This window comes from Corvus moneduloides, chromosome 14 (genome assembly GCF_009650955.1).
Source record: "Corvus moneduloides isolate bCorMon1 chromosome 14, bCorMon1.pri, whole genome shotgun sequence".
In the NCBI taxonomy this organism is placed as follows: domain Eukaryota; kingdom Metazoa; phylum Chordata; class Aves; order Passeriformes; family Corvidae; genus Corvus; species Corvus moneduloides.
Window position 1 is genome coordinate 12,466,986 of NC_045489.1, and position 22,719 is coordinate 12,489,704.

The window sequence follows — 22,719 nt, forward strand, 5'->3', positions numbered from 1 at the left end:
AGACTATAACCTCAGACTAGCAGGACTGCGTCAGCCTCACTGAAGCCTGTTGTAACTGTGTTGGCTTGGCAGGAAAACAGCTTCCTATTGGGGAGTGCTCTTTACTGGAATTTTCCCTGGTAATTCAGTGGAGTGGGGAAAGCATCCTGTCATTGGCATAAGGTTCAAAGTATGTTGAACTTCTCCTCCCTCACATGTCTTTATGGTTCCAATGACTCTTTTCTTGGCAAGTAGTTTCACATGAGCATGAAACATTTACAGGTTGTTCCAAGACCAGGCATTGATGCAACAGTGGGACCAAAAGGTAGCAAAGGATTGCCAGGACTTCCAGGAGCCAAAGGGGAGCGTGGATTCTCTGGTAGGCCAGGCCCACCTGGCTTGCCAGGATCTCCAGGTAGGAGTGCAAGTTTTGAATTAAGTCGTATGCTCAAATGTCTGACTGGCTTCACAGTCTTTACACACTCCTTCTAACAGAAGGCAGAATATTTAGAGCCACCTTTGAGCTTGAAGGGAGGTCTTGAACTTCTGGGGATAATGAGAGGAATTATGAACATTCATTGCCCTTGCTGTGGTGAACTGAGGATTCTAATCAGATACTCTCTTAATGCCCCTGGGGGCAATTTATCTCATATCACATACCTATAAGATACATTATCCTTTGCATTGCACAGAGAAAGTTTTGTGTACGACAAGTCTGGTGGGAGCTGATCTGAGTCTACAGTGGGAGTAAACTGTGACACCTGTATGTGCCTTATATATGCACATAGAGGAACATTATCATTCTAATGTTACAGCTTGTATATGTTCTTTTGTCTCATCAATACTTCCTTTCATTAGTGCTGTGGGGTTTTTTTTTTTTTCCATCATAAACTTAGTTGTTGAGTATTGAGTCAATTTTTCAAACAAACATCTCTAAAAATGTAAAATGTGATGTAAACCTTTAAGCTAGCAAGGAACTAAGTCCTTCCCATCTTAGGGATCACTACTGTTGGACCTCCTGGCCCACCTGGCTTACCTGGTGAGAGAGGACAGAAGGGAGATCCAGGTTTACCTGGGGTTTCTATACCTGGGCAACCGGGAGTTGAGGGACCACGAGGACCCCCAGGACCACCAGGTCCCCCAGGACCACCTGCACCATCTGTTGCTCCTGGTAAGTGATGATCACATAGGCAGCAAGTAGAAGAGACTAAACAGCTTTGACATTTGTTTCGGTTTGGGTTTCTGTGGTTTGTTTGTTTGGGTTTTTTTAATTCCACCTCCAAAGATGTAGTTTATCAGCAGCTGAAGTCCATGCGATTCTGTTTGTATACATTCTCCAAGTTGCTCCCATTGCAAATCAAGACATCTGTAGGAGAACTTAAGGCTTAAGGACAGTTACAGAATTTGGGAATTCAGTGGTGTGAGTTGCAGTCTGGCTTTATCATGCCTCTTTCCTACTTCAAGTGACCCCTGCTGTGAACTTGTGTGAGATTCAGCTAGACCAGAAGACAAGAATCTTTTCAGACCTGAGGGACCTTTGTGCTAACTCACACAATAATGACATTTCTCCAGGGTCTAGCACATTTGGCGGGGATGTACAAAATTAAGTGTATTTCCATTTTATGTTACATCCTATTTAATTCAACTAATGACAGTTATATTAAAATTTGGGCATAAAGCAGGAGGTAACCACTTGGACACTGGCTTGAGTAAATTCAGCTTTCATGATATGATCTAATAAATGCTTGGAAAGACTGTTTCCGTCTAAGAGTTGTGATAGCAGCAGAGTCAAAGGTGTAATTTTTCACAGAATTCCAGTTTCATAAGTATTCTGGTGTGTAGACCACATGAAGTTATCTTGGGAGTGGACACTTTGGATGAAAGCTCTTAGCTCCTTTTTTGGTGTAAGGGGAGTGTAGGGAATGGCAGATGGAATGTAAGAATGGAGAGTTCTAGTGGACAGGGGCTAACATGGTTCAGGGAGGAATTTAGTGTCTAGATAGCATTGGCATCTGAAGTGCCCTTGCCCTGATGATGATTCATAGGCATGTTTTTATGATATGAGGCTGAATATCAGAATGTAATGTGGAGATGGAAGTGTGTAGGCTGTGGGAAGCAGTGGGAGATGGTTGGGGTTGTGAAGAGTTGATGATTGTTGTGTAATATCACTGTTTCCTTTTGAGATTGAATTACATGTGTGGGTTTTCACCAGCAGTCCTGTCTGAATTGCCAAAACGTTTGGTCTGTGATTATGCGAGCGTATTAGAATATCCACACAAATATATTTTTGTACTGAATACATGTATTTGGTGCTGCTGTCAGTCTAACACAAATAGCTCATTAAACCTCTCCTGATTTTGCTTAGGGGAAGGGTTATGTGAGCAGGGGCCACCAGGTCCTCCAGGAATTCCAGGACAACAAGGTTTTACGGGGGAGCGAGGCCAAAAAGGTACAGTGTCATGGCTATATTTTCTATTTTTCTCCTTTTTTTTTGAAGCTTGTTAAAAAATGTAAAGCCTGCATTAAATAAGGATTAACAGTGCCCCTTCCCAGTAGGGTTGAGTGCAGATATTTTATGTCTCTGAGTAAAAAAGCTGTTTTCTTTGGGTGTAGGATACTCCTTCATGTAATATTAAAGCACAGGAGTCTAAGTGATTGAGGATACAACCAATGCCTAGCATGGATCTTGAATAAAGTAAAATGAATGGAACTTGAGGTTTATGAGTATTTCCCAGACAGATAGAAACTGGGTGCTTTGTAACAGCACTGGCCAAGTCTGTGTGAAAATGTTTTACAGTTCATTAATAAATTTGACATTTTTTATCGAAAGCAGCATTGAAATTATAAATACAAGACTCCTAATTTGAGTTGGTCAATCTGCAGTGAGTTTGTTTGTTTGCTAAGCAAAAGAAAGTTATATTTAATACATATCCTTGTTTCCAAAAAGACAACCTCGCAATGAGGATGCTGATATGGGTAAGTGAGAATCTTTTCCTAGCTCAACCATGGACATCATAAATGACTTTAGGCATCTCACTTAATTTTGCGTTCACTTCAAAGAGAAATGTTTTTCCTCATGGAGATTGTAAGGATTAATTCATTAACCTAAATAAAGTGCTCAAATATCACACTGATGAATGTCAGATAAGTCTGTATGTGAAGGAAATTCCTAAGCTTCTTGAAACCAATCTTTTTTTTTAAAGAAATACATTTAGGCTATTGTCAAATCAATGAAACATTCCCAGGTTTTTTTCTGCACTCTGGGAGTTTAATTAAGTTTGGGATTTTGATATCTGTGGTTTAGAGTTGTAGTTAGAAGTGTCAAGTACCTACTTTAAAAGAGGACACTTTGCTGAGGAAAAAAAGGTCCATGGTTTTATTTTCTATTATTGAAAGCATTTTTTTTTGTTTTAATTATTTTGCACTGTCATAAATACATTCTAATCATATCTGATATTGGTTGTCTGACTCCTAGCCACCAAAAAGCTTCGGTTTAACTTGCAGGGGGGACGCTTCTAGTATTTAAGCAATAGTTACTTGAAGTAGTCACTTTGGACCTGGTATTATAGATCAATAGCAAGAAAACAGTTGCTGTTGTGCTGAATTCTATTAATATTTTCTAAAACCTGATGCTCAAATGTGCTTTTTGAATGCAAATCTTTTTAGGTGATCGAGGAGACACGTGCTTCAACTGCATAGGAACTGGGGTAACTGGGCCTCCTGGGGAGAGAGGACCACCAGGACCTCCGGGTAGTCCAGGTAGGGCTGGAGTCTTCACTGGTTTGCTTAATATATTCCATAAAGTCACTTTTCTGTCGGGGTACTGTGTACAATGGTAACAATATATCTGTGTATTGTGTACAAGTTCAAATGTGCAGTTGTCAGCTCCAGTGCAGAGTTGGTACATGTTGTATTTTGCACAGTGGGAAAGAAAAAAGCTGGGCATGTGTAAAACAAACACTCATTCTTTGAAAATCTAGTCTTTGAAAAATAATTCTCTGTTCAAAGACAGCCTTGCAAGCATTCTGCATATTGAAGCTTTAGGGTCTGCTGTAGATTTAACTAAGAGAGAAAAATTAACTTCTACTACTGCTATTCCTGGAATAATGGAGGAGCTTTTTAAAAGCATGATGTTTTTTGACACTACTGGTTCAACTTAGAGTTGCAAATTTTTTTCTGCTCAAATAAAATGAAGCTCTCAAAAAAAAAAACCCAGAGTAAACTTTGTATGGCTTCAAAACAGCTGAGTTATCAATGAAACAGCATGCTCGATATTGTAGCCTCTCCAGATTTATGTTTTTCTTTCATGTTTTTCTGCACTACTCAGGTTCTCCTGGTTTTCCTGGACCAAAAGGTGAAAAGGGGCTTCCTGGATTAACTGGCCTTGTAGGGCCACCAGTAAGTGGTGGTGTTATGTTCTGGTGGGAAAAGAGTATCTCATTTGTCTTGCATGATTGGTAGATCTGTCAACAATAGCTTTAGTTTTTTCATCTAATACGTATTTTTTGTCCATAACTACCTTGAATGCATGATTCTTATATTGTTCCAAACTCAGAGAGGGAGTGAAAGAAAAACTAAAATACCTTTTTTCTTTCCTTTTTTTTTTTTTTTTTTTTTTTTACCCCTCAGGGCTTCCCAGGCACCCCAGGTGCTCCTGGCAGACCTGGTCCTAAAGGAGACCCAGGGGATGTCCTGACTTCTCCAAGAATGAAAGGTGACAAAGGAGACCCTGGCTTCCCAGGACCTCCAGGTCTCCCTGGCATAGATGGCACTCCTGGACGAGATGGACTGCCAGGTTTGCCTGGCCCTAAGGGGGAACCTGTGAGTTCCATTTTAGGCTGTCTTTGACTGGATGGATGTTTTGGGAAGTCCTGCATGCATTTGACATAGTGCAGATAAGATAACTGGCAAATACACTTTCTCTGTATGTGATAAGGCAGGATTTCTCTTCAGTAGATGCCAATCTAGTGATGATACACTGAGGTACCTCCTGAGTCTGTCAGTGTTCTAGAAATAAGCTGAGGCTTCTCTTGGGCAGTGTCAGAGGGTCCTTTCTGCTATTGTCTACATTTCACCTATGTACTGGGAGGAACTAAAGTAGCCAGGTTTGGGTCTGCTCTCTACCATGTTAGCAAGATGTAGGCAGCTAATGAGAGCTGGCAGGATGGAAACTGCCAGACTTTCAAAGCAGAAGCAATGAAACAGTTTATTTTTTTGATAGTAAATACATGATCTTTTCCATCCTGCTCTTTCTATTTTCAGGGCAGTGTTGCATTCAAAGGAGAAATGGGTATTCCAGGTGATCCAGGAATACCAGGTCTTCCTGGAGAAAAAGGGCTTCCTGGACCTCCTGGTTTTGGTCCACAAGGCTCACCTGGTGAAAAGGGCATCCAAGGTGTATCCGGCCGTCCAGGGCCTCCTGGTGTTCCAGGTGAGTTGGTCTTTGTGTGCTATTGAGCAAATGCTGCAAAATCAAGCTTTGCCCCTTTTGCTCCCAGGTAGTTCTCAGAACACAATGCTGCTTTTAAGCTTTTCCTAGAGGAATCTGGTATTTGTGAGCTCCCTTACTGAGCATCCTCGCAGAACGACAGGGAGAGCAGCATTTGTACCATGTCACTTTAGGCACGTGCCTCACCTTCTGCTCTGACCTCCAGGGAAGCTTTTCCTTCCTCACTGACTCCAGTGGAAATGCACTGTAACTACCATTGTGTGCTTGCCCATACTGCAGCTACAACAGGTTTGGGAAAAAAGGGGTTGCTTTGAACAAGTTAGCTTTTGTTACTTTCTTGTCAACTACACAGATCCTAATCAAGTTGTGCTGGTGTCAGCTATGGAAAATCCTATTCACATGAGGGTACCTAGGATGAAGCTATTAAAAAATAACAGTTCAGAAAAACTGTCTGAACATTGAACAGGGCTTCTGAGCCTCTCAGTGCTGTGTGGGGCTTGGGACTGGAGAACCTATTGAATAAAGTGTTGCTGGTGTCTGAGTTCTTTGTAAGCTGGGGATGGGACTGGCAACTTTTTCTGCTGAAAGAAAAACAGAAAAGCAACTCCTACTGAGTGATTCATGTTTCTACTTTTTGGTTTTAGGTCCAAAAGGTGACCCTGGCCAGACTATTACAGAACCAGGAGTTCCTGGTCCCCCTGGTCCTCCAGGAAGAAATGGTGATCCAGGTCTTCCAGGTAAGGCAGCAGCTAGATACCCAGGGAATTCCAAGAGCTTTTTATTCTGATTCTGGTAACTATTTGATGTTCCCCTTTTTATAGGAGATCCTGGTCAGCCAGGTCAGCGTGGTTTACCCGGCATCCCAGGTGCAAAGGGAGAGCCAGGTATTCCTGGCATTGGACTTCCAGGTCCACCAGGCCCAAAGGGTATGTTTACTGCCATGTTACTGTGTTGTACTGGCTGGAAGAGGAGACATAAGGGGTGGTGTCTCTTCACTTTTTACTAGTGAGTTGATTTCTGTCTCTAGAATCCTTTAAAAAATGTTTGTCTTAAATCTATACATCTTTAAAACAGTTTCAGAAATATCAGAAGAAAAAACTGAGGAGCTCTTATTACTCTATTCACTGTCCTGCTCCTTCTCAGTAGTTTACATTCTTCAGTAAACCAGCGACACAAAAGTGGGTAAAACTTCGGGAAATGAGCTTGAATCAATAAAAGATCTCCAAGCCTCAAGATTTTAATGTTTCTGATGTGAACTGCTTGTGATTTTTGTAAAAGCTCATGGCATGGGGAGTGCTCCCTCTCAGAGTCCCAGAGACCCTTTGTGGCAAAGATTGACTGCTCAGAAGTTCTCTCAGCTGAATGGGTACCCCTCAAGTATGCTTAAGCTAGCACAGAACTACTTTTCATGGGCCTTAGGCATGTCTGGAGGAGTTGTTCTAATGCTTTCTGGTGTCTTTTCTGCTGCCCTAATCTTTATGTTGTGTGTAGGTTTCCCAGGGACTCCAGGCCCACCTGGAGCTCCAGGAACTCCAGGTCGCCCTGGTCTGGATGGACCTCCTGGACCACCTGGTTTCCCAGGACAGAAGGTCTGTGCTTGTGTTTACTATAAAACTTCCCTTTCTTAGAGGTTTTTCTGTGTCACTGGGAAGATGGTGAGCAGGATTTCACCTCTTGTTCTTAGCTTTTGATGGTGGGGAAGTAAAATATTCTCCTTGACATTTTGAGTGAGTGTAGTAAAATAGAAATTGAACTTTAAGATGGTGGGCATTTTTAATTTGTTACTTTTAACATTTTTAGGCGAGGCTAAACTTAGTAAAATCCCCTTTTAATTTTTTTTTTTTTTATTATAGGGAGATCGTGGATTTGGCGTTCCAGGACCACCCGGGCCCCCAGGACCCCCAGGCATAAAAGGAGTTCAAGGACCTAAAGGTGATCCTGGCTTCCCAGGAAGCCCTGGTCTCCCAGGCCGGGCAGGCTTTGATGGAACTCCAGGGCCCAAAGGTATTGAGAACTCTCCCCTGTTTTGTTCCCTTCTGAACTTTTAAAAATGTAGCTGTGCTGGGAGGCATATGGCAGTTAAATACAAGCAGTGCTGAATTTAGAGCAATTACTTCAGGATCAATTTTTCCAAAGCAGACACACCTGTGTAAATGGAATATTGTGTTCTCAAAAGGCAGGCAAGGGAGTAAATCCCAGTCTGTGGGTCAGTATCTGAAGGTCTGTGTTCTAAAGGCAAATAATGTTTATATGGGGGTAAAACTTTATCAATAGAATAATTGTCATTTAGATGCACTGTGCTTCCACATGCTCAGAGTTAGCAATTCATTTACCCTTGCTCTTGACCATGCATGCCTGCTTTGCAGGAGAGCATCTTTTGAATTTGATGTGGGTGTAGCTACATATGTGCGTGTAGCCTAGAAACATAAACTTCATGCAGTCCACAATGAGTGAGGACAAATCCCTGGCTTTCAGAAATAGCCTCTGGAGTGTGGGTTTTTTCTTCTGTCAGATCAATGTTTGTTTGCATGCAAGAATGAGATTTCAAGTACAATGTGCAGGCACTCTGCTCTGAAAGCAAGTGTCTCTGAACTGAGTTCAGTATTTAACTAGAGTGTTCTTTTAGGTGACCCTGGACCAAGTGGACCACCAGGACTTCCAGGCCCACCAGGCATCCCTGGCATTGGTGGTCAAGGACCTCCTGGATCTCCAGGACCTCCAGGTCCTGTTGGGCCCCCAGGTAAAACCTGCATGAATGGTACCCATAGGTTATTTCTGGCATATACAAGCAGGTACACAAGATGCTGAAGGTCCAACTAGACAGATAGACTGTGATAATTAGGTATATGTCTCTGAAGGGAGTTTGGTTGCCTTTGTTTAAAACGACTGATTGATGAAGATATGAACTTGTTCCATCTCTGCACAGAAGGGTACATGTGCATGCATGCACATCATTCTATTCATGAAGTTTGTTCAGGGAAATTCCTTTTCCCTTTCATTCAGTGAATGGGCTTGCTGTGCACCAACTCTTGATGTTGCAAATATGTGGCAGTCACCACAGTAAGAACACTTTCTGTGGTCTTGAGCATGCTTTGTACCAAAGCCCTTCCAAACCCATCCAGTTCCTGCCATGCCTGTAGAATGTTTGCGTTGCATGTTTGTGAGCTACACTATTTGAATGTGTGTGCCAGCACTGGGCTTGGCATTGTTTGCAATGCATGCTGACAAATCATGGCCAGCTCTAAGACCATGGGTCATGGATTGGTTGGTCATACTCAGATCTTTATGAACTGTGAGCTGAGATTCAGCAAAGTGCTGAACTTGAAGGTAGGCAAGCACTTGAGTAAGTAGACCCATGGAGCTCGAGTTGTGCTCACATGCATAGTGTGGGTTATGTTTAAATCTGTTCTTCCTGAGTGGGGCAAGGAACATGTGGTCAGGGCACCAGCAAGGCTGGAATGTGCCCAGTGTTGGGAGCTAGGGACAGAAGGGGTTGGGACAGGGCACACAGGGGTTCCCTGGGGTAGCAGTGGGTCCTGTGCCTGGCTCGGTGTGCTGACTGTGGAGTCCTGAGCTGCACTGGAGGATAAACTGAAACAGAAGGGCAATACAGGCCTGGTTTTGGGGTGCGGGAGGTTTGTAGTAGTGTGGGTTGGAATGTTTCATCCAATGCATGTTCTTTTGTCTTCCTGTAACATCTCCTCTGGTGCTGGCCAGAGTTTGATTTCACGTGACCACCGATTTATTCTGCAAAATACCAATGTTGACAAATGCACAATGATTACTGGAGTGGATGGATCTGAAATGCCTCTATTTTCACTCTTCATCTCTGTACTGATTAATCAGTGTGGCTACTAACAGCATGGGGCTCTGAAATCTGGTGCATGCTGGAAGGTGCTGCTTGAGAAATCCTTATTTCCCTTGGCACTGCTCTGTCTCTGTTTTGTGCAGAATGCCTTACATTCCCTTCTCCCATCCCTTGTGTGTTTTATTAGGCTGTTTTGATTCTGTTCCTTATGCAGCATTAGGATACAGTTTCTGGGACTCTGTTTTTCAGGTAATTTGGAAAATTCTTGGAAGGAAGTCCCTGTCAAAATTTGCTTTCTCTTCCACCACCATTTATTCAAATAGTTTGCAGAAGCTCAACATTTTTCCTTTTTTGAATATGTAACAAATTACTTTAGAATTTACTGTGTTGTCTATATTGTTCTAATTATGATGTGATTACATTTTCAAGACCAGAAATTAGATTAGAATTAATTTCTATTTGAAAAAATATCTTTACCATTCTAGGTATGGAGTTTGTCCTATATATTATGTTCTCATTTTTTTTCTACTTGCTGACAGAAAGCTCTTGAACACAGAACATGTGTATCCCTTATCCATCATCTAGTACTGTTTTTTTTCTCTGCAAAAAAAGCCATTTCAGGCACATGACACCACAGTTTAAAGCAGTGATAAGCTGCTGCCAGAGAGGAACATGCTTAGTATTAATTAAGTGGAAGTCTACAGCTTACTCCATCAAGAAAATTCAATCTGCCTTTTCAGTGTGCAAAGAACATGTGATGACATCACATGCAGCTGTGAGTGGGGTGACCATTACAGAGTTGGAATACTGCTGCCTTGGAGTTATTTATGAGGTTTTGGCATGGTGGTGTCAATTATCTCAGACTATGCCAGGGCATGCAACACGCAATATACCATCTGTGGGTGTAACAATGTACATTTACATAATAGCACTAAAAGAATGGGGGGAAATATGGAAAGGTTTTTTGTGTAATAAGGAAGGAACGTCTTTTGAAAATCGCTGTTCGAAGGGATTTAACAGAATGTGGGGCCAATCAATGAGAAGCTGATTGGTAGGGTGTACTCTGGTGTTCAGAAGGGGTCCAAGCCAGTATCTAGAAATGAGTTTTATAAGAAACATATCAGAAAAAGTTTGTTCCCCACTTTTGTGGAAAATACTAGACAAGGAGAGAAGGAAAAATAATTTTATTTTTAAAATGTACCATCAATATTTGAAAATATCTCAATGTTTGTTTTTTCTGCATACAGTGGTGGCTGCACTTTGAAAAAAATCTCCAAGTTTCCTTGCAGTCTGGTTTCTCTCAGCTGCATTAGCATTGAATTCTTTGTATTTAGATCTGTTTTCAGTAACTTTAGATAGATTTTTGTCTTTGTTCTAACCTATATGTGCTTTATTTTGTTTCCTAACTTAACGACTATTACAACTCCTTATTGCTACCTGTCTCAACTTCCTGATGAGCTCTAACTCGTTGGCTTTTGAACCTCAGGTCCCCCAGGTACTGTGGTTTCTTTACCAAAGCCTTTTCTTAAGTTGAGATTTATGAATACTGCTTTTTGGTCAGCTACTTCTCCAGAGTGAGCATCTTCACTGACACCATGCACTGGAGGGAAACGAGCTGCCTGCTTGCTTCAGCAGCGCCTCTCGAGCTCAGTGTCATTAGCATGGAACAATCTTAAGCATCTTTTGACAATTATTGTTTTTCATTCAGGGAAAATACAATGCAGTGCAGAATTTTGCTATCCTTCAAAAATATTCAGCTAATGTTATCTTAGAATGTAGGAAAATGGAATAATTAATGGAAATATGTGAATCTGAATACCTAATTATAAAATACAAACTAGTCTAATAAATTTGGCTTTTTCTTTTAATAATCAGACTTGAAGGGTTGTTGAAGAGATTTGTTTTCCTTTTGAGATTCATTTGAATTGCATTTGTTACATCTTAGTAAAATTTTAGTCATGTTTCTCTTCAAGAGAATATAGCCTTGTGACACTTGGAAGTCATTCAAAAAAAAAAAAGGATTTAGAAGAATTGCAGGGTTTTCATCCGTGGTAGGAATGGATTGCAACTAAAACTATTTCTACAGTACTACAGCCAGACAAACAGATCTCAGCCTTGCCTGACTTTTTGCTAAAAGGTTGTGTCTTAAAACATTGTCTAGGGTTGCAAGGCATTCCAGGGGAGAAAGGGGATCCAGGTCCTCCAGGCTTCGACGTTCCTGGTCCTCCAGGTGACCAAGGAGCTCCAGGATATCCAGGACCCCCTGGACTCCCAGGGCCTCAGGGTTCACCTGGGCCACCTGGCAGGGATGGAATACCTGGATTTCCAGGTAAGTTCATTTATTTTACCTGTGGACAAAGACCAAACTGCAGTTATGGGTGGTAGCTCGTTATGCTTGCCCATGCCAGCTTAAAGCACTTGGGTGTTTATCCTACCTAAAGTTGGATATATGTAACCATTACATCTCATACTTTTAAAAAACATTGTCATAAAATATGCTGCTTTAAAATTCTTGTTACCTTTTCACTCTTCCCTATAACTTGATTTAAATTTTTTATACATTATTCTTTTTCATAACTTTCATACATGGCTTTGATCATCATTGTTATGATACTTCTCCAATTTATTTTGCGATTTTTTTTTTCTAGTCACTGCTATAATTTAGAATAAAATTTGTTTAAAAAGAATAATGATAAATGCTACTTAGTTTTAAGTATTAATTTCCTTATTCTAAGTGTTAGACTATTCAGTTAAGCTAGTCTGTTTTGCCCTTTGAAATAGCAATATTAAAAATGAACTTTGAGAATGTGTCTTGGATAGAGGGAGCAATACAAAAGATTCTAGAAATAGTGTATACTTAATTGTCTTCTTGCCTTTCCCTAAATTCAAGTTTGTTCAAGCTAGGATTTGTGTTTCAAACTGGGGAACTAAACCTCTTGGAGATATAAACATGCCTTCTACTGTAACAGAGCACTGCAAATTTTCTCAGGACCTAACTGGAAAAATTGCCACAATTTTCAAGTGTCATTTTATCTGATTTAAATCTATACAACAACTGAGTGCTTTTAATTCCCTTAAAACAGGCTTATATGCATATGCTGGTTACTAAATAACATGGAGATCCAGGGAAACAAATTTAAGGTACCTGATAGGTTTTGAGTTTCTGTTCAAAATGACAATGTAGCTCAATGCTTTTAGGTGCCAAAGGTGAGATGGGTGTCATGGGAGCTCCTGGTCCTCCAGGGCCTCCGGGAACTCCTGGAAGAAATGGCCTGCCTGGCTTGAAAGGTAATGTTTGCTTTATTCATCCCTGAAAGGGATGCAGAATGCTGTTTTCCCTGTCCTGTGTTGAAAGGTTTTGTAATACTAACATCTAGGTTTTCATTTCTGGGACCTGCTCAAGTTATCGTCTTTTGACAGTGCTAATGTTCAGAATTGCTTTGCATTTTTAAGCCATAGCATTCAATCACTCTATTTAGATGATGTCATGAACTGTTAGCTATTTTAGAAACATTTCCTTTGGATTGATGGCATTGAAGTAGGGCAATACTTCTGAAGTGTGTTTTGAAATCTGCTTAAAACAGCAGAAAGAAGAAAATCAGTACCTTAGGGTTATGTAGTCATCCAGAATTAGCTATATAGGTATCACAGAGAATCTCTTCTCTCTACATTTTCCCAACCCCCTTGCTGGAGGTGAATTTTGAAAGAGTTTGGTAGCAAAAAACCTGATTCAACTCCCCAGAACAAGGAGGCTCTGAATCCAAAGCTGCTGTAGCTGTAGCTGTTGTGACCCCTCTGTGCTGGTGGCACAGCGCAGTGGGGCTCTGGGAGCTCTGGAAGGCTCAGACAGGCACAGCTGTTTCCTCTGCTGCCCAGAGCTGACAAAACCCCTGTGCACTCCACTCACTCAGCTTTATTCCAGGGCTAAAGATGCTGTGGAGCACTTTCCATAAACTGCCTGATCATTGAGTGAATTCCAACTTCATGGATAAGTCATGGAATCCCTATGTAAGAAAAAGCATTACAAATACATTAGCCTACCTTAAGGATTATATTTTTTTCCTTTTGTTGTCTGTACCTCCTGTAGGTAATAGTGGGTTACCTGGTCCGCCAGGGCCTCCTGGACCAGTGGGGCAGAAAGGCATCAAAGGTGAAGCAGGTCTGCCAGGTCCACCCGGAACAGTTGATCCCAAACAGCTGGGAGCAAAAGGAGAAAAAGGCGAGCCAGGTGTTCCAGGTAAAGAACTTTGCATGTGGATATGGGGAGGTGGTTTGTCCTCTACACATAGTAGTGAGCTGTGACTGAATCCATTACTGTTCATTCTTTTTTACAGAAAAAAGTTAATTTGAAATATAGATGTGGTTTAAGGTTCTTGTATTTAGGCTTTTTTTAAAGGGATTTTGTGACTAAGTTCCTCTTTATGGTTAGTTTGCAATGTCCTTGCTCATTAACTGTTAACTATTATTTGGCACATGGCAGTTTTGTAATAGCACTAAGGTGCTTTCAGCAGGATTACAATTCAGTCTTCTAGGAGTTATTCCTAAGCATGATGAGAGAGTTGTCATAGCTTCTGTGCTGGCTGCATTCCTGCTGTCTCAAAGGCCCTTGGGTCTTTTCCTTGTAGGATGAAATTGCACAGGTCATCTGCTTGTGCACCACCTCTGAGCTAAATGTTATCTGTGTGTGTGTTTCTACTTGGGAAGTTAGCAGCCTGGAAGTTTTTCTCAAGTCTGTGTTCTCTCTCACTTTTGCTGGCCTCCTTTTCCTCCCCCACCAAGGGTTCTGATGTCTCCTTTGAACTCTAATTTAGTCTTGAGAAGAGTAAAAAATATTGTACCCTAGAGAGAGCCAGAATGCTTTTACCTAGTGTTGTCCCAGCCATTATTGTGCTAATTTACCTATTGTGCTAATTTCTTGGAAGCCCAGGTAGGGTCCTAAGACACTATTTTTCCTTTTTCTGTGGAAGGCAGATTTAACTGTCAGCAGGGCAACACAAAGTTATTCCATGGAATATCAGCCACATAGAATTTGTAAAAATCTGCTAAAACACCTGTATTAATTTTTATAATATAAAAATAATAATAAATATTATTTTTATAATTAATTTTTATAATCCCAAAGTGATTTTGGTGTAGCAATGTAATTAAACTTGTACATCAATAATCTGGGTGAATGCAGAGGTTAGCATGGAGTCTGCTCATCCAGAAGACAGCCCTTTGAATGAAGTATATTGGCATTAGTTATGAAGTTACTTTTTTCTCTACTTACTTCTATTGTTCCTGCTCTGTAGTAATTTTAAAATTTCCAGAACAAATATTTTGTGTTCTGTGATACTTCTCTTTGCTAAACTAGGAGGAATTATATTTACTGAAGAAAAATCCCTATTTGGTTTTTTATTCATCCATAGCTACATCTGATCTCTTCAAGGTAAAAGAAAATATACAGTAGTAGTAATAATAATAAAATGTGACTTTTTCCCTCGAGGTATTCCTGGTTTATCAGGCCAGAAAGGTTATCAAGGTCTCCCAGGTGACCCAGGCCCACCAGGACTTAGTGGCCCACCAGGTGTGCCAGGATTGCCAGGTCAGTAAACAAGGCCTCATCTGGACAGCGTTGATGAATAAAGATTTGCATGTGTTTTTATCACATGGAGTTGGGATGTTAATCCACTTATATCTAAACTAACCTTAGGGATTTGCACTTAAAACTGCAGCACAGTTTTGGGACATTTAACGTCATTATCCAAACAATATGCTTGAAGCTTTTTCCTTCAAACAGACCCAAGAGCAGATTTAAACGGATCCCATTAAAGATTAAGGTGTCTTTTAGGATGACTGGAAAAGTACTTGTTGCTCGAGCAAGCGACGTGACTGCAGGATCTGCCAACAGGACTTGTCATTTTATATATTTATTTTGTATATTGCTAAGCATTATACTTTGCAAATGGCCAAACGGATGTATTACAAAGGCTGTCTGGGTGTCACATATTTGCTTTAAAGAATTGCAAGGACCAAGAAAACAAATTTTGTTTTGCATTGCTACTCCCTACAGCTGTAACAATTTATCTGAGATCTTGAGTCCTTGTGTCTAATGTAGGCCTCACTCTAAATATCTTGTTGGGCTTGGGGAATATTGTTAACCGTCCAGGACTCAAACTAGTTTGGCCATTGTAGGTTGCATTAAATTCTGTAATTGAGGCTGCTGAATACGTGTTGCACATAAGAAAGAAGTAATGTGTTCATTCTGCAGAGGAACTCATGAGAGACCAAGTCACACCAGTCCTGAATCCTTTCAGATGGTGACTAAATCATGGACTGGGATTTGACCTATTTCATTAGACTAATCTTCAAAACAAATAAGCAGTGGCCCTGATCAAATCTTGGCTTAGAACAAACTGCAGGTGTTGAATATTTTACTGCAAATGTGTGAAAAAGCATGTAGGAACAGTATGAGGCCTAAAGCAACTCCAAATCCATTGCCTTTGTAATCAGATGACAACAAGCATGTTCATATGAGAATGCATGGATATCAGAAACCTTTTGTTATTGCCATTAATTAACTCAATCACACCTTTCCTAGGCATCAAGGGAGACATGGGGCTTCCTGGGCAGCCAGGACCAACAGGACCTCCAGGATTAAAAGGAGCTGTAGGAGAGATGGGCCTTCCAGGTTAGTGTCTGTGCTTGAATTTTACTTCATTTGGGCCAATGTTCTCCTTCTACATACTCCGAAGATGACCCTGTTTGTGTGTAGTATGTAATAATAAATAGCAATAAAGATGAGGATTGCATAAAACCCTACATACATAATTGATATTTTTAGATAATTGTTTTAGTTTGGTTTTAGAAGTACAAAAAAACATTAGGTGTTCAAGGCCAGCCAGTGAAATTTTCAGGCCTTTTTAGTTTGGTTGCTGTACTTTAAATGATTTCTGTAAATTACTGCAGAAGTTTTATTTGTATTTTTTAAAATTTCATTTTATCTTTTGGACAGGTCCCCCTGGGATTAAAGGCAGCCAAGGAATAGCAGGACATCCAGGGCAGCCTGGGCCTGCAGGATTTCCTGGACTGAAAGGGGAGAAAGGTGACCCTGGTCTTTCAAGCATTGGTATTCCTGGTCCCCCTGGACCAAAGGTACAAAATTCTTCAATTGAAAATTCCATGACAAAACTAGATTTTGTGTTGATTTTTTCCCCCCAACTATTACTTAATAGATAGTACGTATAACTGTAAATATGTATATAAATATATTAGTAACAAGCAAAGTCGACTTTTCAGGTGGGATAAAAATTTCTAATTTTAAAGGTGAATTTGTTTATATGTAACTTAATCAAGTTAAAGGAGAAGATTGTTTACCAGACTTTTCAAGTTGGGTTTACTTTGTGGCCTAATCTTCACTGTGACACTTTGGTAGTTGGTAGGGATTTATACAATTATCATTGTCCTGCTGTCTAATTATGTAGTTAATTCCTAAAAAATTAAGATGTGCATTTAAGAACAAATTATTAATAATATAGCATGGTTACTGCAGCTTAAAATTTTAAGGTCTGTATATAGTATTTGAATTAATATTTCCCTATATCATCCTTTCTGCCACCCACAAAAAAGTGACAAAAAGATCTTCAGGATGTCTGGCAGTCTTCACTGATGCCTTGCAATTGATGTTGAGCACAATTAACTTAGCAAAAACATTATATGGTTGAAGCTCCACAGGTTTCTTTTTTTAATTCTGCATTATCATGGGGTAAAAATCTCTGTTCCTCCTGGAAGAAAGGAAGATACTTTTTTTCTTTAATGTAGGCCAGTTCTGAGGAAAAAATACTGTGCACAAAATTATAGGGGAAAACTGTTGAAGTCTTTACTATTGCTATTTCTGCTTAATTTTGTGTTGAGATGATTCACATTACTGGATGTGAGGAGAGGTGTACACAATATAATTGTGACCTTGATGTGATGGCAAGATGGGGAACATACAGTAGGGGCTTCCCCATCTTAAGAAGTCTGGGTTCTTATTTCTGCTTAATGTTTTCTAGGGAGATCTTGGCTTGCCTGGATACCCAGGTGGTCCAGGCTCTAAAGGTATAGCTGGAAATCCTGGTTTGCCTGGATTTCCGGGCAGTCCAGGTGCAAAAGGAGAGCCAGGCCTTCCTGGATTCCCAGGTAATTCTCAACGTTTTTTTTTCACTTCCCCTCTTGCTAATATTGGTATGAACAGCTAAACACAGTGGTTAATTGGGGGAGACTCCAGCTTTTCCGAGTTTTGGGCAATCTGCTGCTTCTAAGCTTTGTGCTGTTGGAATTGTCACAGGAAAAGTGTTGGAATGCATTTCTTATGAGTGCCTTCTGAAATCCTTCATCTGCTCTGAGCGGATGTAGCAGCTATGTTTGTTAATACTCTCCAGTCCCACAGCACGCACTCTTACCTCCTCTGACCCACAAATACTAGGGTAAAAAAAAAAAAAAAAAAAAAAAACAAAACAAGGTGTCCATATTTTTTCTTCATGAATCAATAAAAAAGTGCCACCCTGGAAAACTTAGCACTTTTTTTCGTAGCATTCATTGTCTAAAAATGTGTTCTTAAGAGAAATCTCTGAAATATAATTAAAATAGATTTTGCACTGTTCTCTAAAAAATATTAATAGAAGTTGTTCACAGGTATATGTCAGTTTTTTGATGCAAAATTTAAAGAAACAAAGTTTCTACCTCTGCTGTGTTTACAGCACTGAAGGCTGTTTTACAAGTGTGCTTGGGCTGCTTTGATGTAGAAAATTAGGGAATTTACAACTGTGGTCATGACAGCAGGAAGCTTAGAAGAAAACAAAACCTGACCGTGAACCTGACAGTTTTTACCCTCTGTTTCATGTCATGCCTAAAAGACTGAACAGCCACAACATGCATTGAGACCCTGCCTCAATACCTGATCAGGCTCAGGTGCTGTTCAGAGCAGACACTGCAACAGATCAGGAGTTTTTCCTACCTCCCACTCAGCTCATGCTGTAGGGGTGAGAATCCAGTATAAACTCTAACTAAGACCATTTTTATTAAGTTCCTTTTTCAGGAAGTAAAAAGAGGATTGGGGAAGGACTATTCAATCCCAGTTCATAATGCTTTCAATTTGTCATCAAGCAGAAACACCTGTCTCTTAAAATAGTAATTTTCTAGCAGACTGCCAAAGTTGCTGTGTGCTTGGCCATGGGCACTCAACAATTAAGAGGAGGCTCGAGAGTAGCAGTAAGGGCAGTTGTACCAGTATGTTTCGTTTCTGTACATTCTTTGCTTTATAATTCATCTCATTGATCAGCTGTAAATCTGCAAAATGAGCATAAATACAGTATCTTGGTAGAATTAGCTCATTTGTTACTCAGGGCATCTCAGACTGTAGCATTCAAAGATCTGCTGAAAAGTCCGTTTTGTTCGTTATTTGATTGAAATGCCTGTGCTTTACAGGAACGCCAGGAATTCCAGGACCAAAAGGTATTGAGGGCCCTCCAGGTAATCCTGGCCTGCCTGGACCACCTGGGCCAGTAGGTGAGCATGGACAGTGCAGCAGAGATCAGCTGCTTCTGTGAAAAACATAACACATTGAAGGCACTTCCTTTCTTCTTATCTTTTTAGCATCATGGAAATGCATCTATATGTACATGGGTGCTCAAACACCATTGCACACACCTAATTCACTGAAATTAAACAGTAAAGAAAGAAATTTAAACTTTCTTTTGAGGACTTGTATTTGCTGTCAATTCATTAGCTATTGAAACAAGAAGTTAACTGTTTCAGTACTTACCAGCCTTATTTATGCTAAGTACTCCCATGGTCTAACCTGTTTTTATAGGAGCAAAATCCTGATTTTTACTAAAGGGAAGCATTATCTTTTTAGCAAACAGTGACTGCTTGAAAATTCACAGGTCTAAAAGCCTTTTCTAAATTGTCAGGGGAGAGAGAGAAAGGTTTAAGATTACACCCCTGTAAATCTTTTATTGCATTACCACGCCTTTAGATTGAGATGGTGGGGAACGGGATGCTGGGTTATTTTACTGCAGGTTAGGCAAGTGTGCTAATGTGTTCTGTCCCTGTTTTAGGTGATATTGGTCGTCCTGGCCCTCCTGGTCCTTCAGGGGAAAAGGGACAACCTGGTCGAGATGGTATCCCTGGACCAGCGGGTCAGAAGGGTGAACCAGGTTAGGTGTCCTTCCTGTTTGTTTTCTCCTCTTCACTCTACACTGGCATGTCCTGCTTGCTCTATTCTTTCTTTCCTGTAACTGCCCTTACACCTTCAAAGCTGCTCCTGTGGTTCCTGGCTGCTGGGTGGCTCACAAAGACGGCTGTCAAGCTGCCAGGGAAGCACAGGACAAGAATTCAGTCAGCTCTCCCGGATTTTATTACCTGGCTTTAACACCAGCCCCTGTTCCTGTGTTCCATGGTAGCTGCATTGCTTCAGCCCAGTTACACAGTGGATAAACAGTGTAATCCCTGCTCTAAAGATAGATCTTCGAACAAAAATGCAAACATAGTAACTCCCAAAATCTGAAAGAACGTGGATTGCGAGGGGATGGAAACACTTAGGAAAGCTGCAGATGCATTCAATAGCAAAACCTCCAACTTTAGGGAAGACTGGTGAGTGAATGAGAATACAAGTAATCTCAAGGAATCACATATTTCATTCTTCTAAGCCTCATATTCCCATTCCTGGAGACCTGAAAGCTAAATATTCATTTTTGTCTAAATCTCTTTTTTCAGGTCTACCAGGTTTTGGGCGTCCAGGACCCCCAGGACTCCCAGGATTGTCAGGTAAAGCTTTTCTGTTGCCCTTTGTTAAAAAGGTTCAATGTAAAATATATTTACACACCAAAAACAAGAAGGGTAGGTTGTATTTTCTGCAGCAAATGAATACTATAGCTACAAGTAAAATTTTTTTTTGTCAGCAGGCTTTTTTCAATTAACCACAGCAATAAAGACATTTTATTACTGACCACTGTATTTTGTAAACTAGCAATTATGCAGCCAGAATAAATGCACACAGAGCAATAGCCTACTGCATTGTATGGAACTTTGCTGATTTGTGTCAGTAAATAAAGCATTCATACAACAGATGACAAATGAAGCTGCTTTGAAAGTATAGCTTCTTGATACATTGCTCCTCTCTGGTAGCATTAAAGCTCCTAAATTCCTCAGGCTTATTTGAAAATTTTGGAGTTGTGGCCAGACTTGTGCCTTCTGCAAGAGAGAGAAATGGCTTTGCAAGTTGGCTTTTGGACTTTATGGCAATTTGTAACAGTATTCACAAACATGGCTGTTTGGTTTCACAGGGCAAAAAGGAGAACTGGGGTTACCTGGCCCACCGGGACCCCCTGGACTTCCAGGTCTGAAGGGAGAACCAGGTTTCCAGGGATTCCCTGGTCTGCAGGGTCCCCCAGGCCCACCAGGAATACCAGGGCCACCTCTGGAAGGTCCTAAAGGTAGCCCTGGCCCACCAGGTGTTCCAGGAAGGCCAGGTAAGAGCATGATCCATACCTGTGAACATCTGCCAGTACTTCGATATTTTGCTGGTAGGTCATCAGCCTTTAAATTCTCTCAATTTATTTGGATGGATAAGGTCAAGCCTCATGGCATAGGTGTGTGGGCAACCAGAGCATTTTGTTGCCAAAAAGCCCTGGTATCTATAAATAAACTAGCCTCAGTTTCTCTAAATTTCTGATGCCTGGCAGCAAAAATCGAAGGCGTTCCTGCGCGGGAGGTTCTCCGCATGCTGCCCCAGTAATCGCTCGCAAGCACCATCCGACCTCTGAACTTTGAGACCTTTGCAGTGCTGGCACACGATCAGCAAACGTCATCGTGCACAAAAAACCAAAAGTAACAAACCCCATCATTCTAAGAGTCATGAAAATCAAATTCCCGCTAGCATCCCAGCATGATCAGATTGGATACTGCTCCTCATCTCCAGGCCATGTAACACAAGTCATTGCTCCATTGTGTCACGTGGCTCCCATGGACTCCATCATGCCGTATTCATCTTTCCATTCCATGTTTGCATTTTGTTCCTGCACCAACTAATTCTGGGAATGAGAAAACACTACACTGAGTTAACATTGCTGAGCAACTACCTGGCCTGTGTTAGAAATTGATTTCTATTTTGTGTTATAGAATGTTTATTTGCATTTAGATACTGCTCTTGAAAAACTATAACTTTAATGAACCTGTCACAGCTCCAGGTCAAGCTTATTGCTGGATCTTGAATCCAGAAGTACTTTGCTGCCTCTAAGATTCATCTCACTTAACAGGCTTGACATTCTCCCTTAAAGAAGACTGCTTTCAAACCAAGCCATTGGTTGATGACACAGATTTTTTCCTTTGCATAGTAATGGTGAAGTAATATTTTTTATTGGCCTCAAATTATTCTTTTATTTAAAGACTTTTCTGAGGAAAGTTAGTTTTGAATTAGTACAATTGTAAAATAGCTGCAACACAGATGTTGTTGAATTTTGGGTATCAAGGGAGAGTTTAGCTTTGCAGTATACACGTGGAAAGATTTTAAGATTTGCTCTTTCCTTATGCTTGCTTCTGACACAAAAGGAGACAGTCACAATGGAAAATGGATTTTTTGAATGGAATTTTATCAAAATATTTTCTCTAGAGATGAAAATGAATCATATGTTGTTATTATCAATGGCAATATGAGTTTTTTGTGTTGCAGAGTAGGCTATGAACTCATCTACCCTAACTGTGCATTTAAAACATGAGTCATTGTAAACATTTGTTTTTAATTTATGACACCTTAAAACTGGGGTGCTGTTTGCCAGTGTAATGAGGTTTTCTTTTAGTCCTAGTAAAAATACTTGAATTGTGCTGTATCCTAAACCTGCTTTGTGTGTGACTGGCATGGAACAACAACCCTATGGGTTAATAATCCCCAGCCAGTCACAAGGTCTTCCTGGTTTCCTATTTGGTTAGTGGAATGAGGAGTACATGCCTCCTCCCTTTTTGCTGGAGGAACTGACTCCGTGCTGTGCCCCAGGCGCTCTACTCAGCCAGTGGAGCATCACTACAGCACGTTTGTAGCCCCAGTTTGCTTTTGACTGTCTGTAATTTTTCTGTATATAGAGTAGTGCAGCAGTTAAAATTTTGGCCCAGGACAGTGGTTGGTCCATAACAGTATAGGCTTTCATTTTTAAAACATTCTTATACAGAGGATATCTCCAAACTCTAAAGAAATCTTTAAAAGTAAACCAGGCTAAGCAACCTCTGAGGTATAGTGAAAGCACCAGCTGAGATTCTCTGGTCTGCTGTAGCATTGGGTTTTATGGAGCTGCTCATCCTGTTCACACTTCCCTGTGTAAATCAAGTGTTTACTGATTCTGATCAGCTGGGGAGGTGGAGCAATGGTGTGATCATTTTGTGCAGGTTTATGAGCAGGGGAAACAACCAGTGAGGTTCTGCTCAGCCATGTTCTCTCTCTCCTTCTCTTTCTTTCTCTTATTTCCATTTT

General features: G+C 40.7%; 1 protein-coding gene across 5 annotated transcripts in view; it reads left to right on the top strand.

The window, feature by feature from the left end:
• COL4A5 (collagen type IV alpha 5 chain) overlaps positions 1-22,719 on the top strand; it is an 80,953-nt gene that overhangs the window by 44,849 nt on the left and 13,385 nt on the right. For 3 of the 5 annotated variants that reach the window (XM_032123787.1, XM_032123790.1, XM_032123791.1), the window contains exons 19-42: positions 262-394; positions 977-1,150; positions 2,345-2,428; positions 3,646-3,738; positions 4,307-4,377; positions 4,609-4,800; positions 5,242-5,410; positions 6,073-6,165; positions 6,250-6,354; positions 6,920-7,017; positions 7,282-7,432; positions 8,055-8,168; positions 10,723-10,731; positions 11,398-11,565; positions 12,435-12,524; positions 13,324-13,473; positions 14,722-14,820; positions 15,817-15,906; positions 16,231-16,370; positions 17,270-17,396; positions 18,684-18,764; positions 19,316-19,414; positions 19,974-20,024; positions 20,543-20,728. In XM_032123787.1, coding sequence (XP_031979678.1) covers positions 262-394; positions 977-1,150; positions 2,345-2,428; positions 3,646-3,738; positions 4,307-4,377; positions 4,609-4,800; positions 5,242-5,410; positions 6,073-6,165; positions 6,250-6,354; positions 6,920-7,017; positions 7,282-7,432; positions 8,055-8,168; positions 10,723-10,731; positions 11,398-11,565; positions 12,435-12,524; positions 13,324-13,473; positions 14,722-14,820; positions 15,817-15,906; positions 16,231-16,370; positions 17,270-17,396; positions 18,684-18,764; positions 19,316-19,414; positions 19,974-20,024; positions 20,543-20,728 — 2,767 coding nt within the window. The remainder of the gene's footprint in view (positions 1-261; positions 395-976; positions 1,151-2,344; positions 2,429-3,645; positions 3,739-4,306; positions 4,378-4,608; positions 4,801-5,241; positions 5,411-6,072; positions 6,166-6,249; positions 6,355-6,919; positions 7,018-7,281; positions 7,433-8,054; positions 8,169-10,722; positions 10,732-11,397; positions 11,566-12,434; positions 12,525-13,323; positions 13,474-14,721; positions 14,821-15,816; positions 15,907-16,230; positions 16,371-17,269; positions 17,397-18,683; positions 18,765-19,315; positions 19,415-19,973; positions 20,025-20,542; positions 20,729-22,719) is intronic. The other 2 variants (XM_032123788.1, XM_032123792.1) reach the window with 1 other exon arrangement.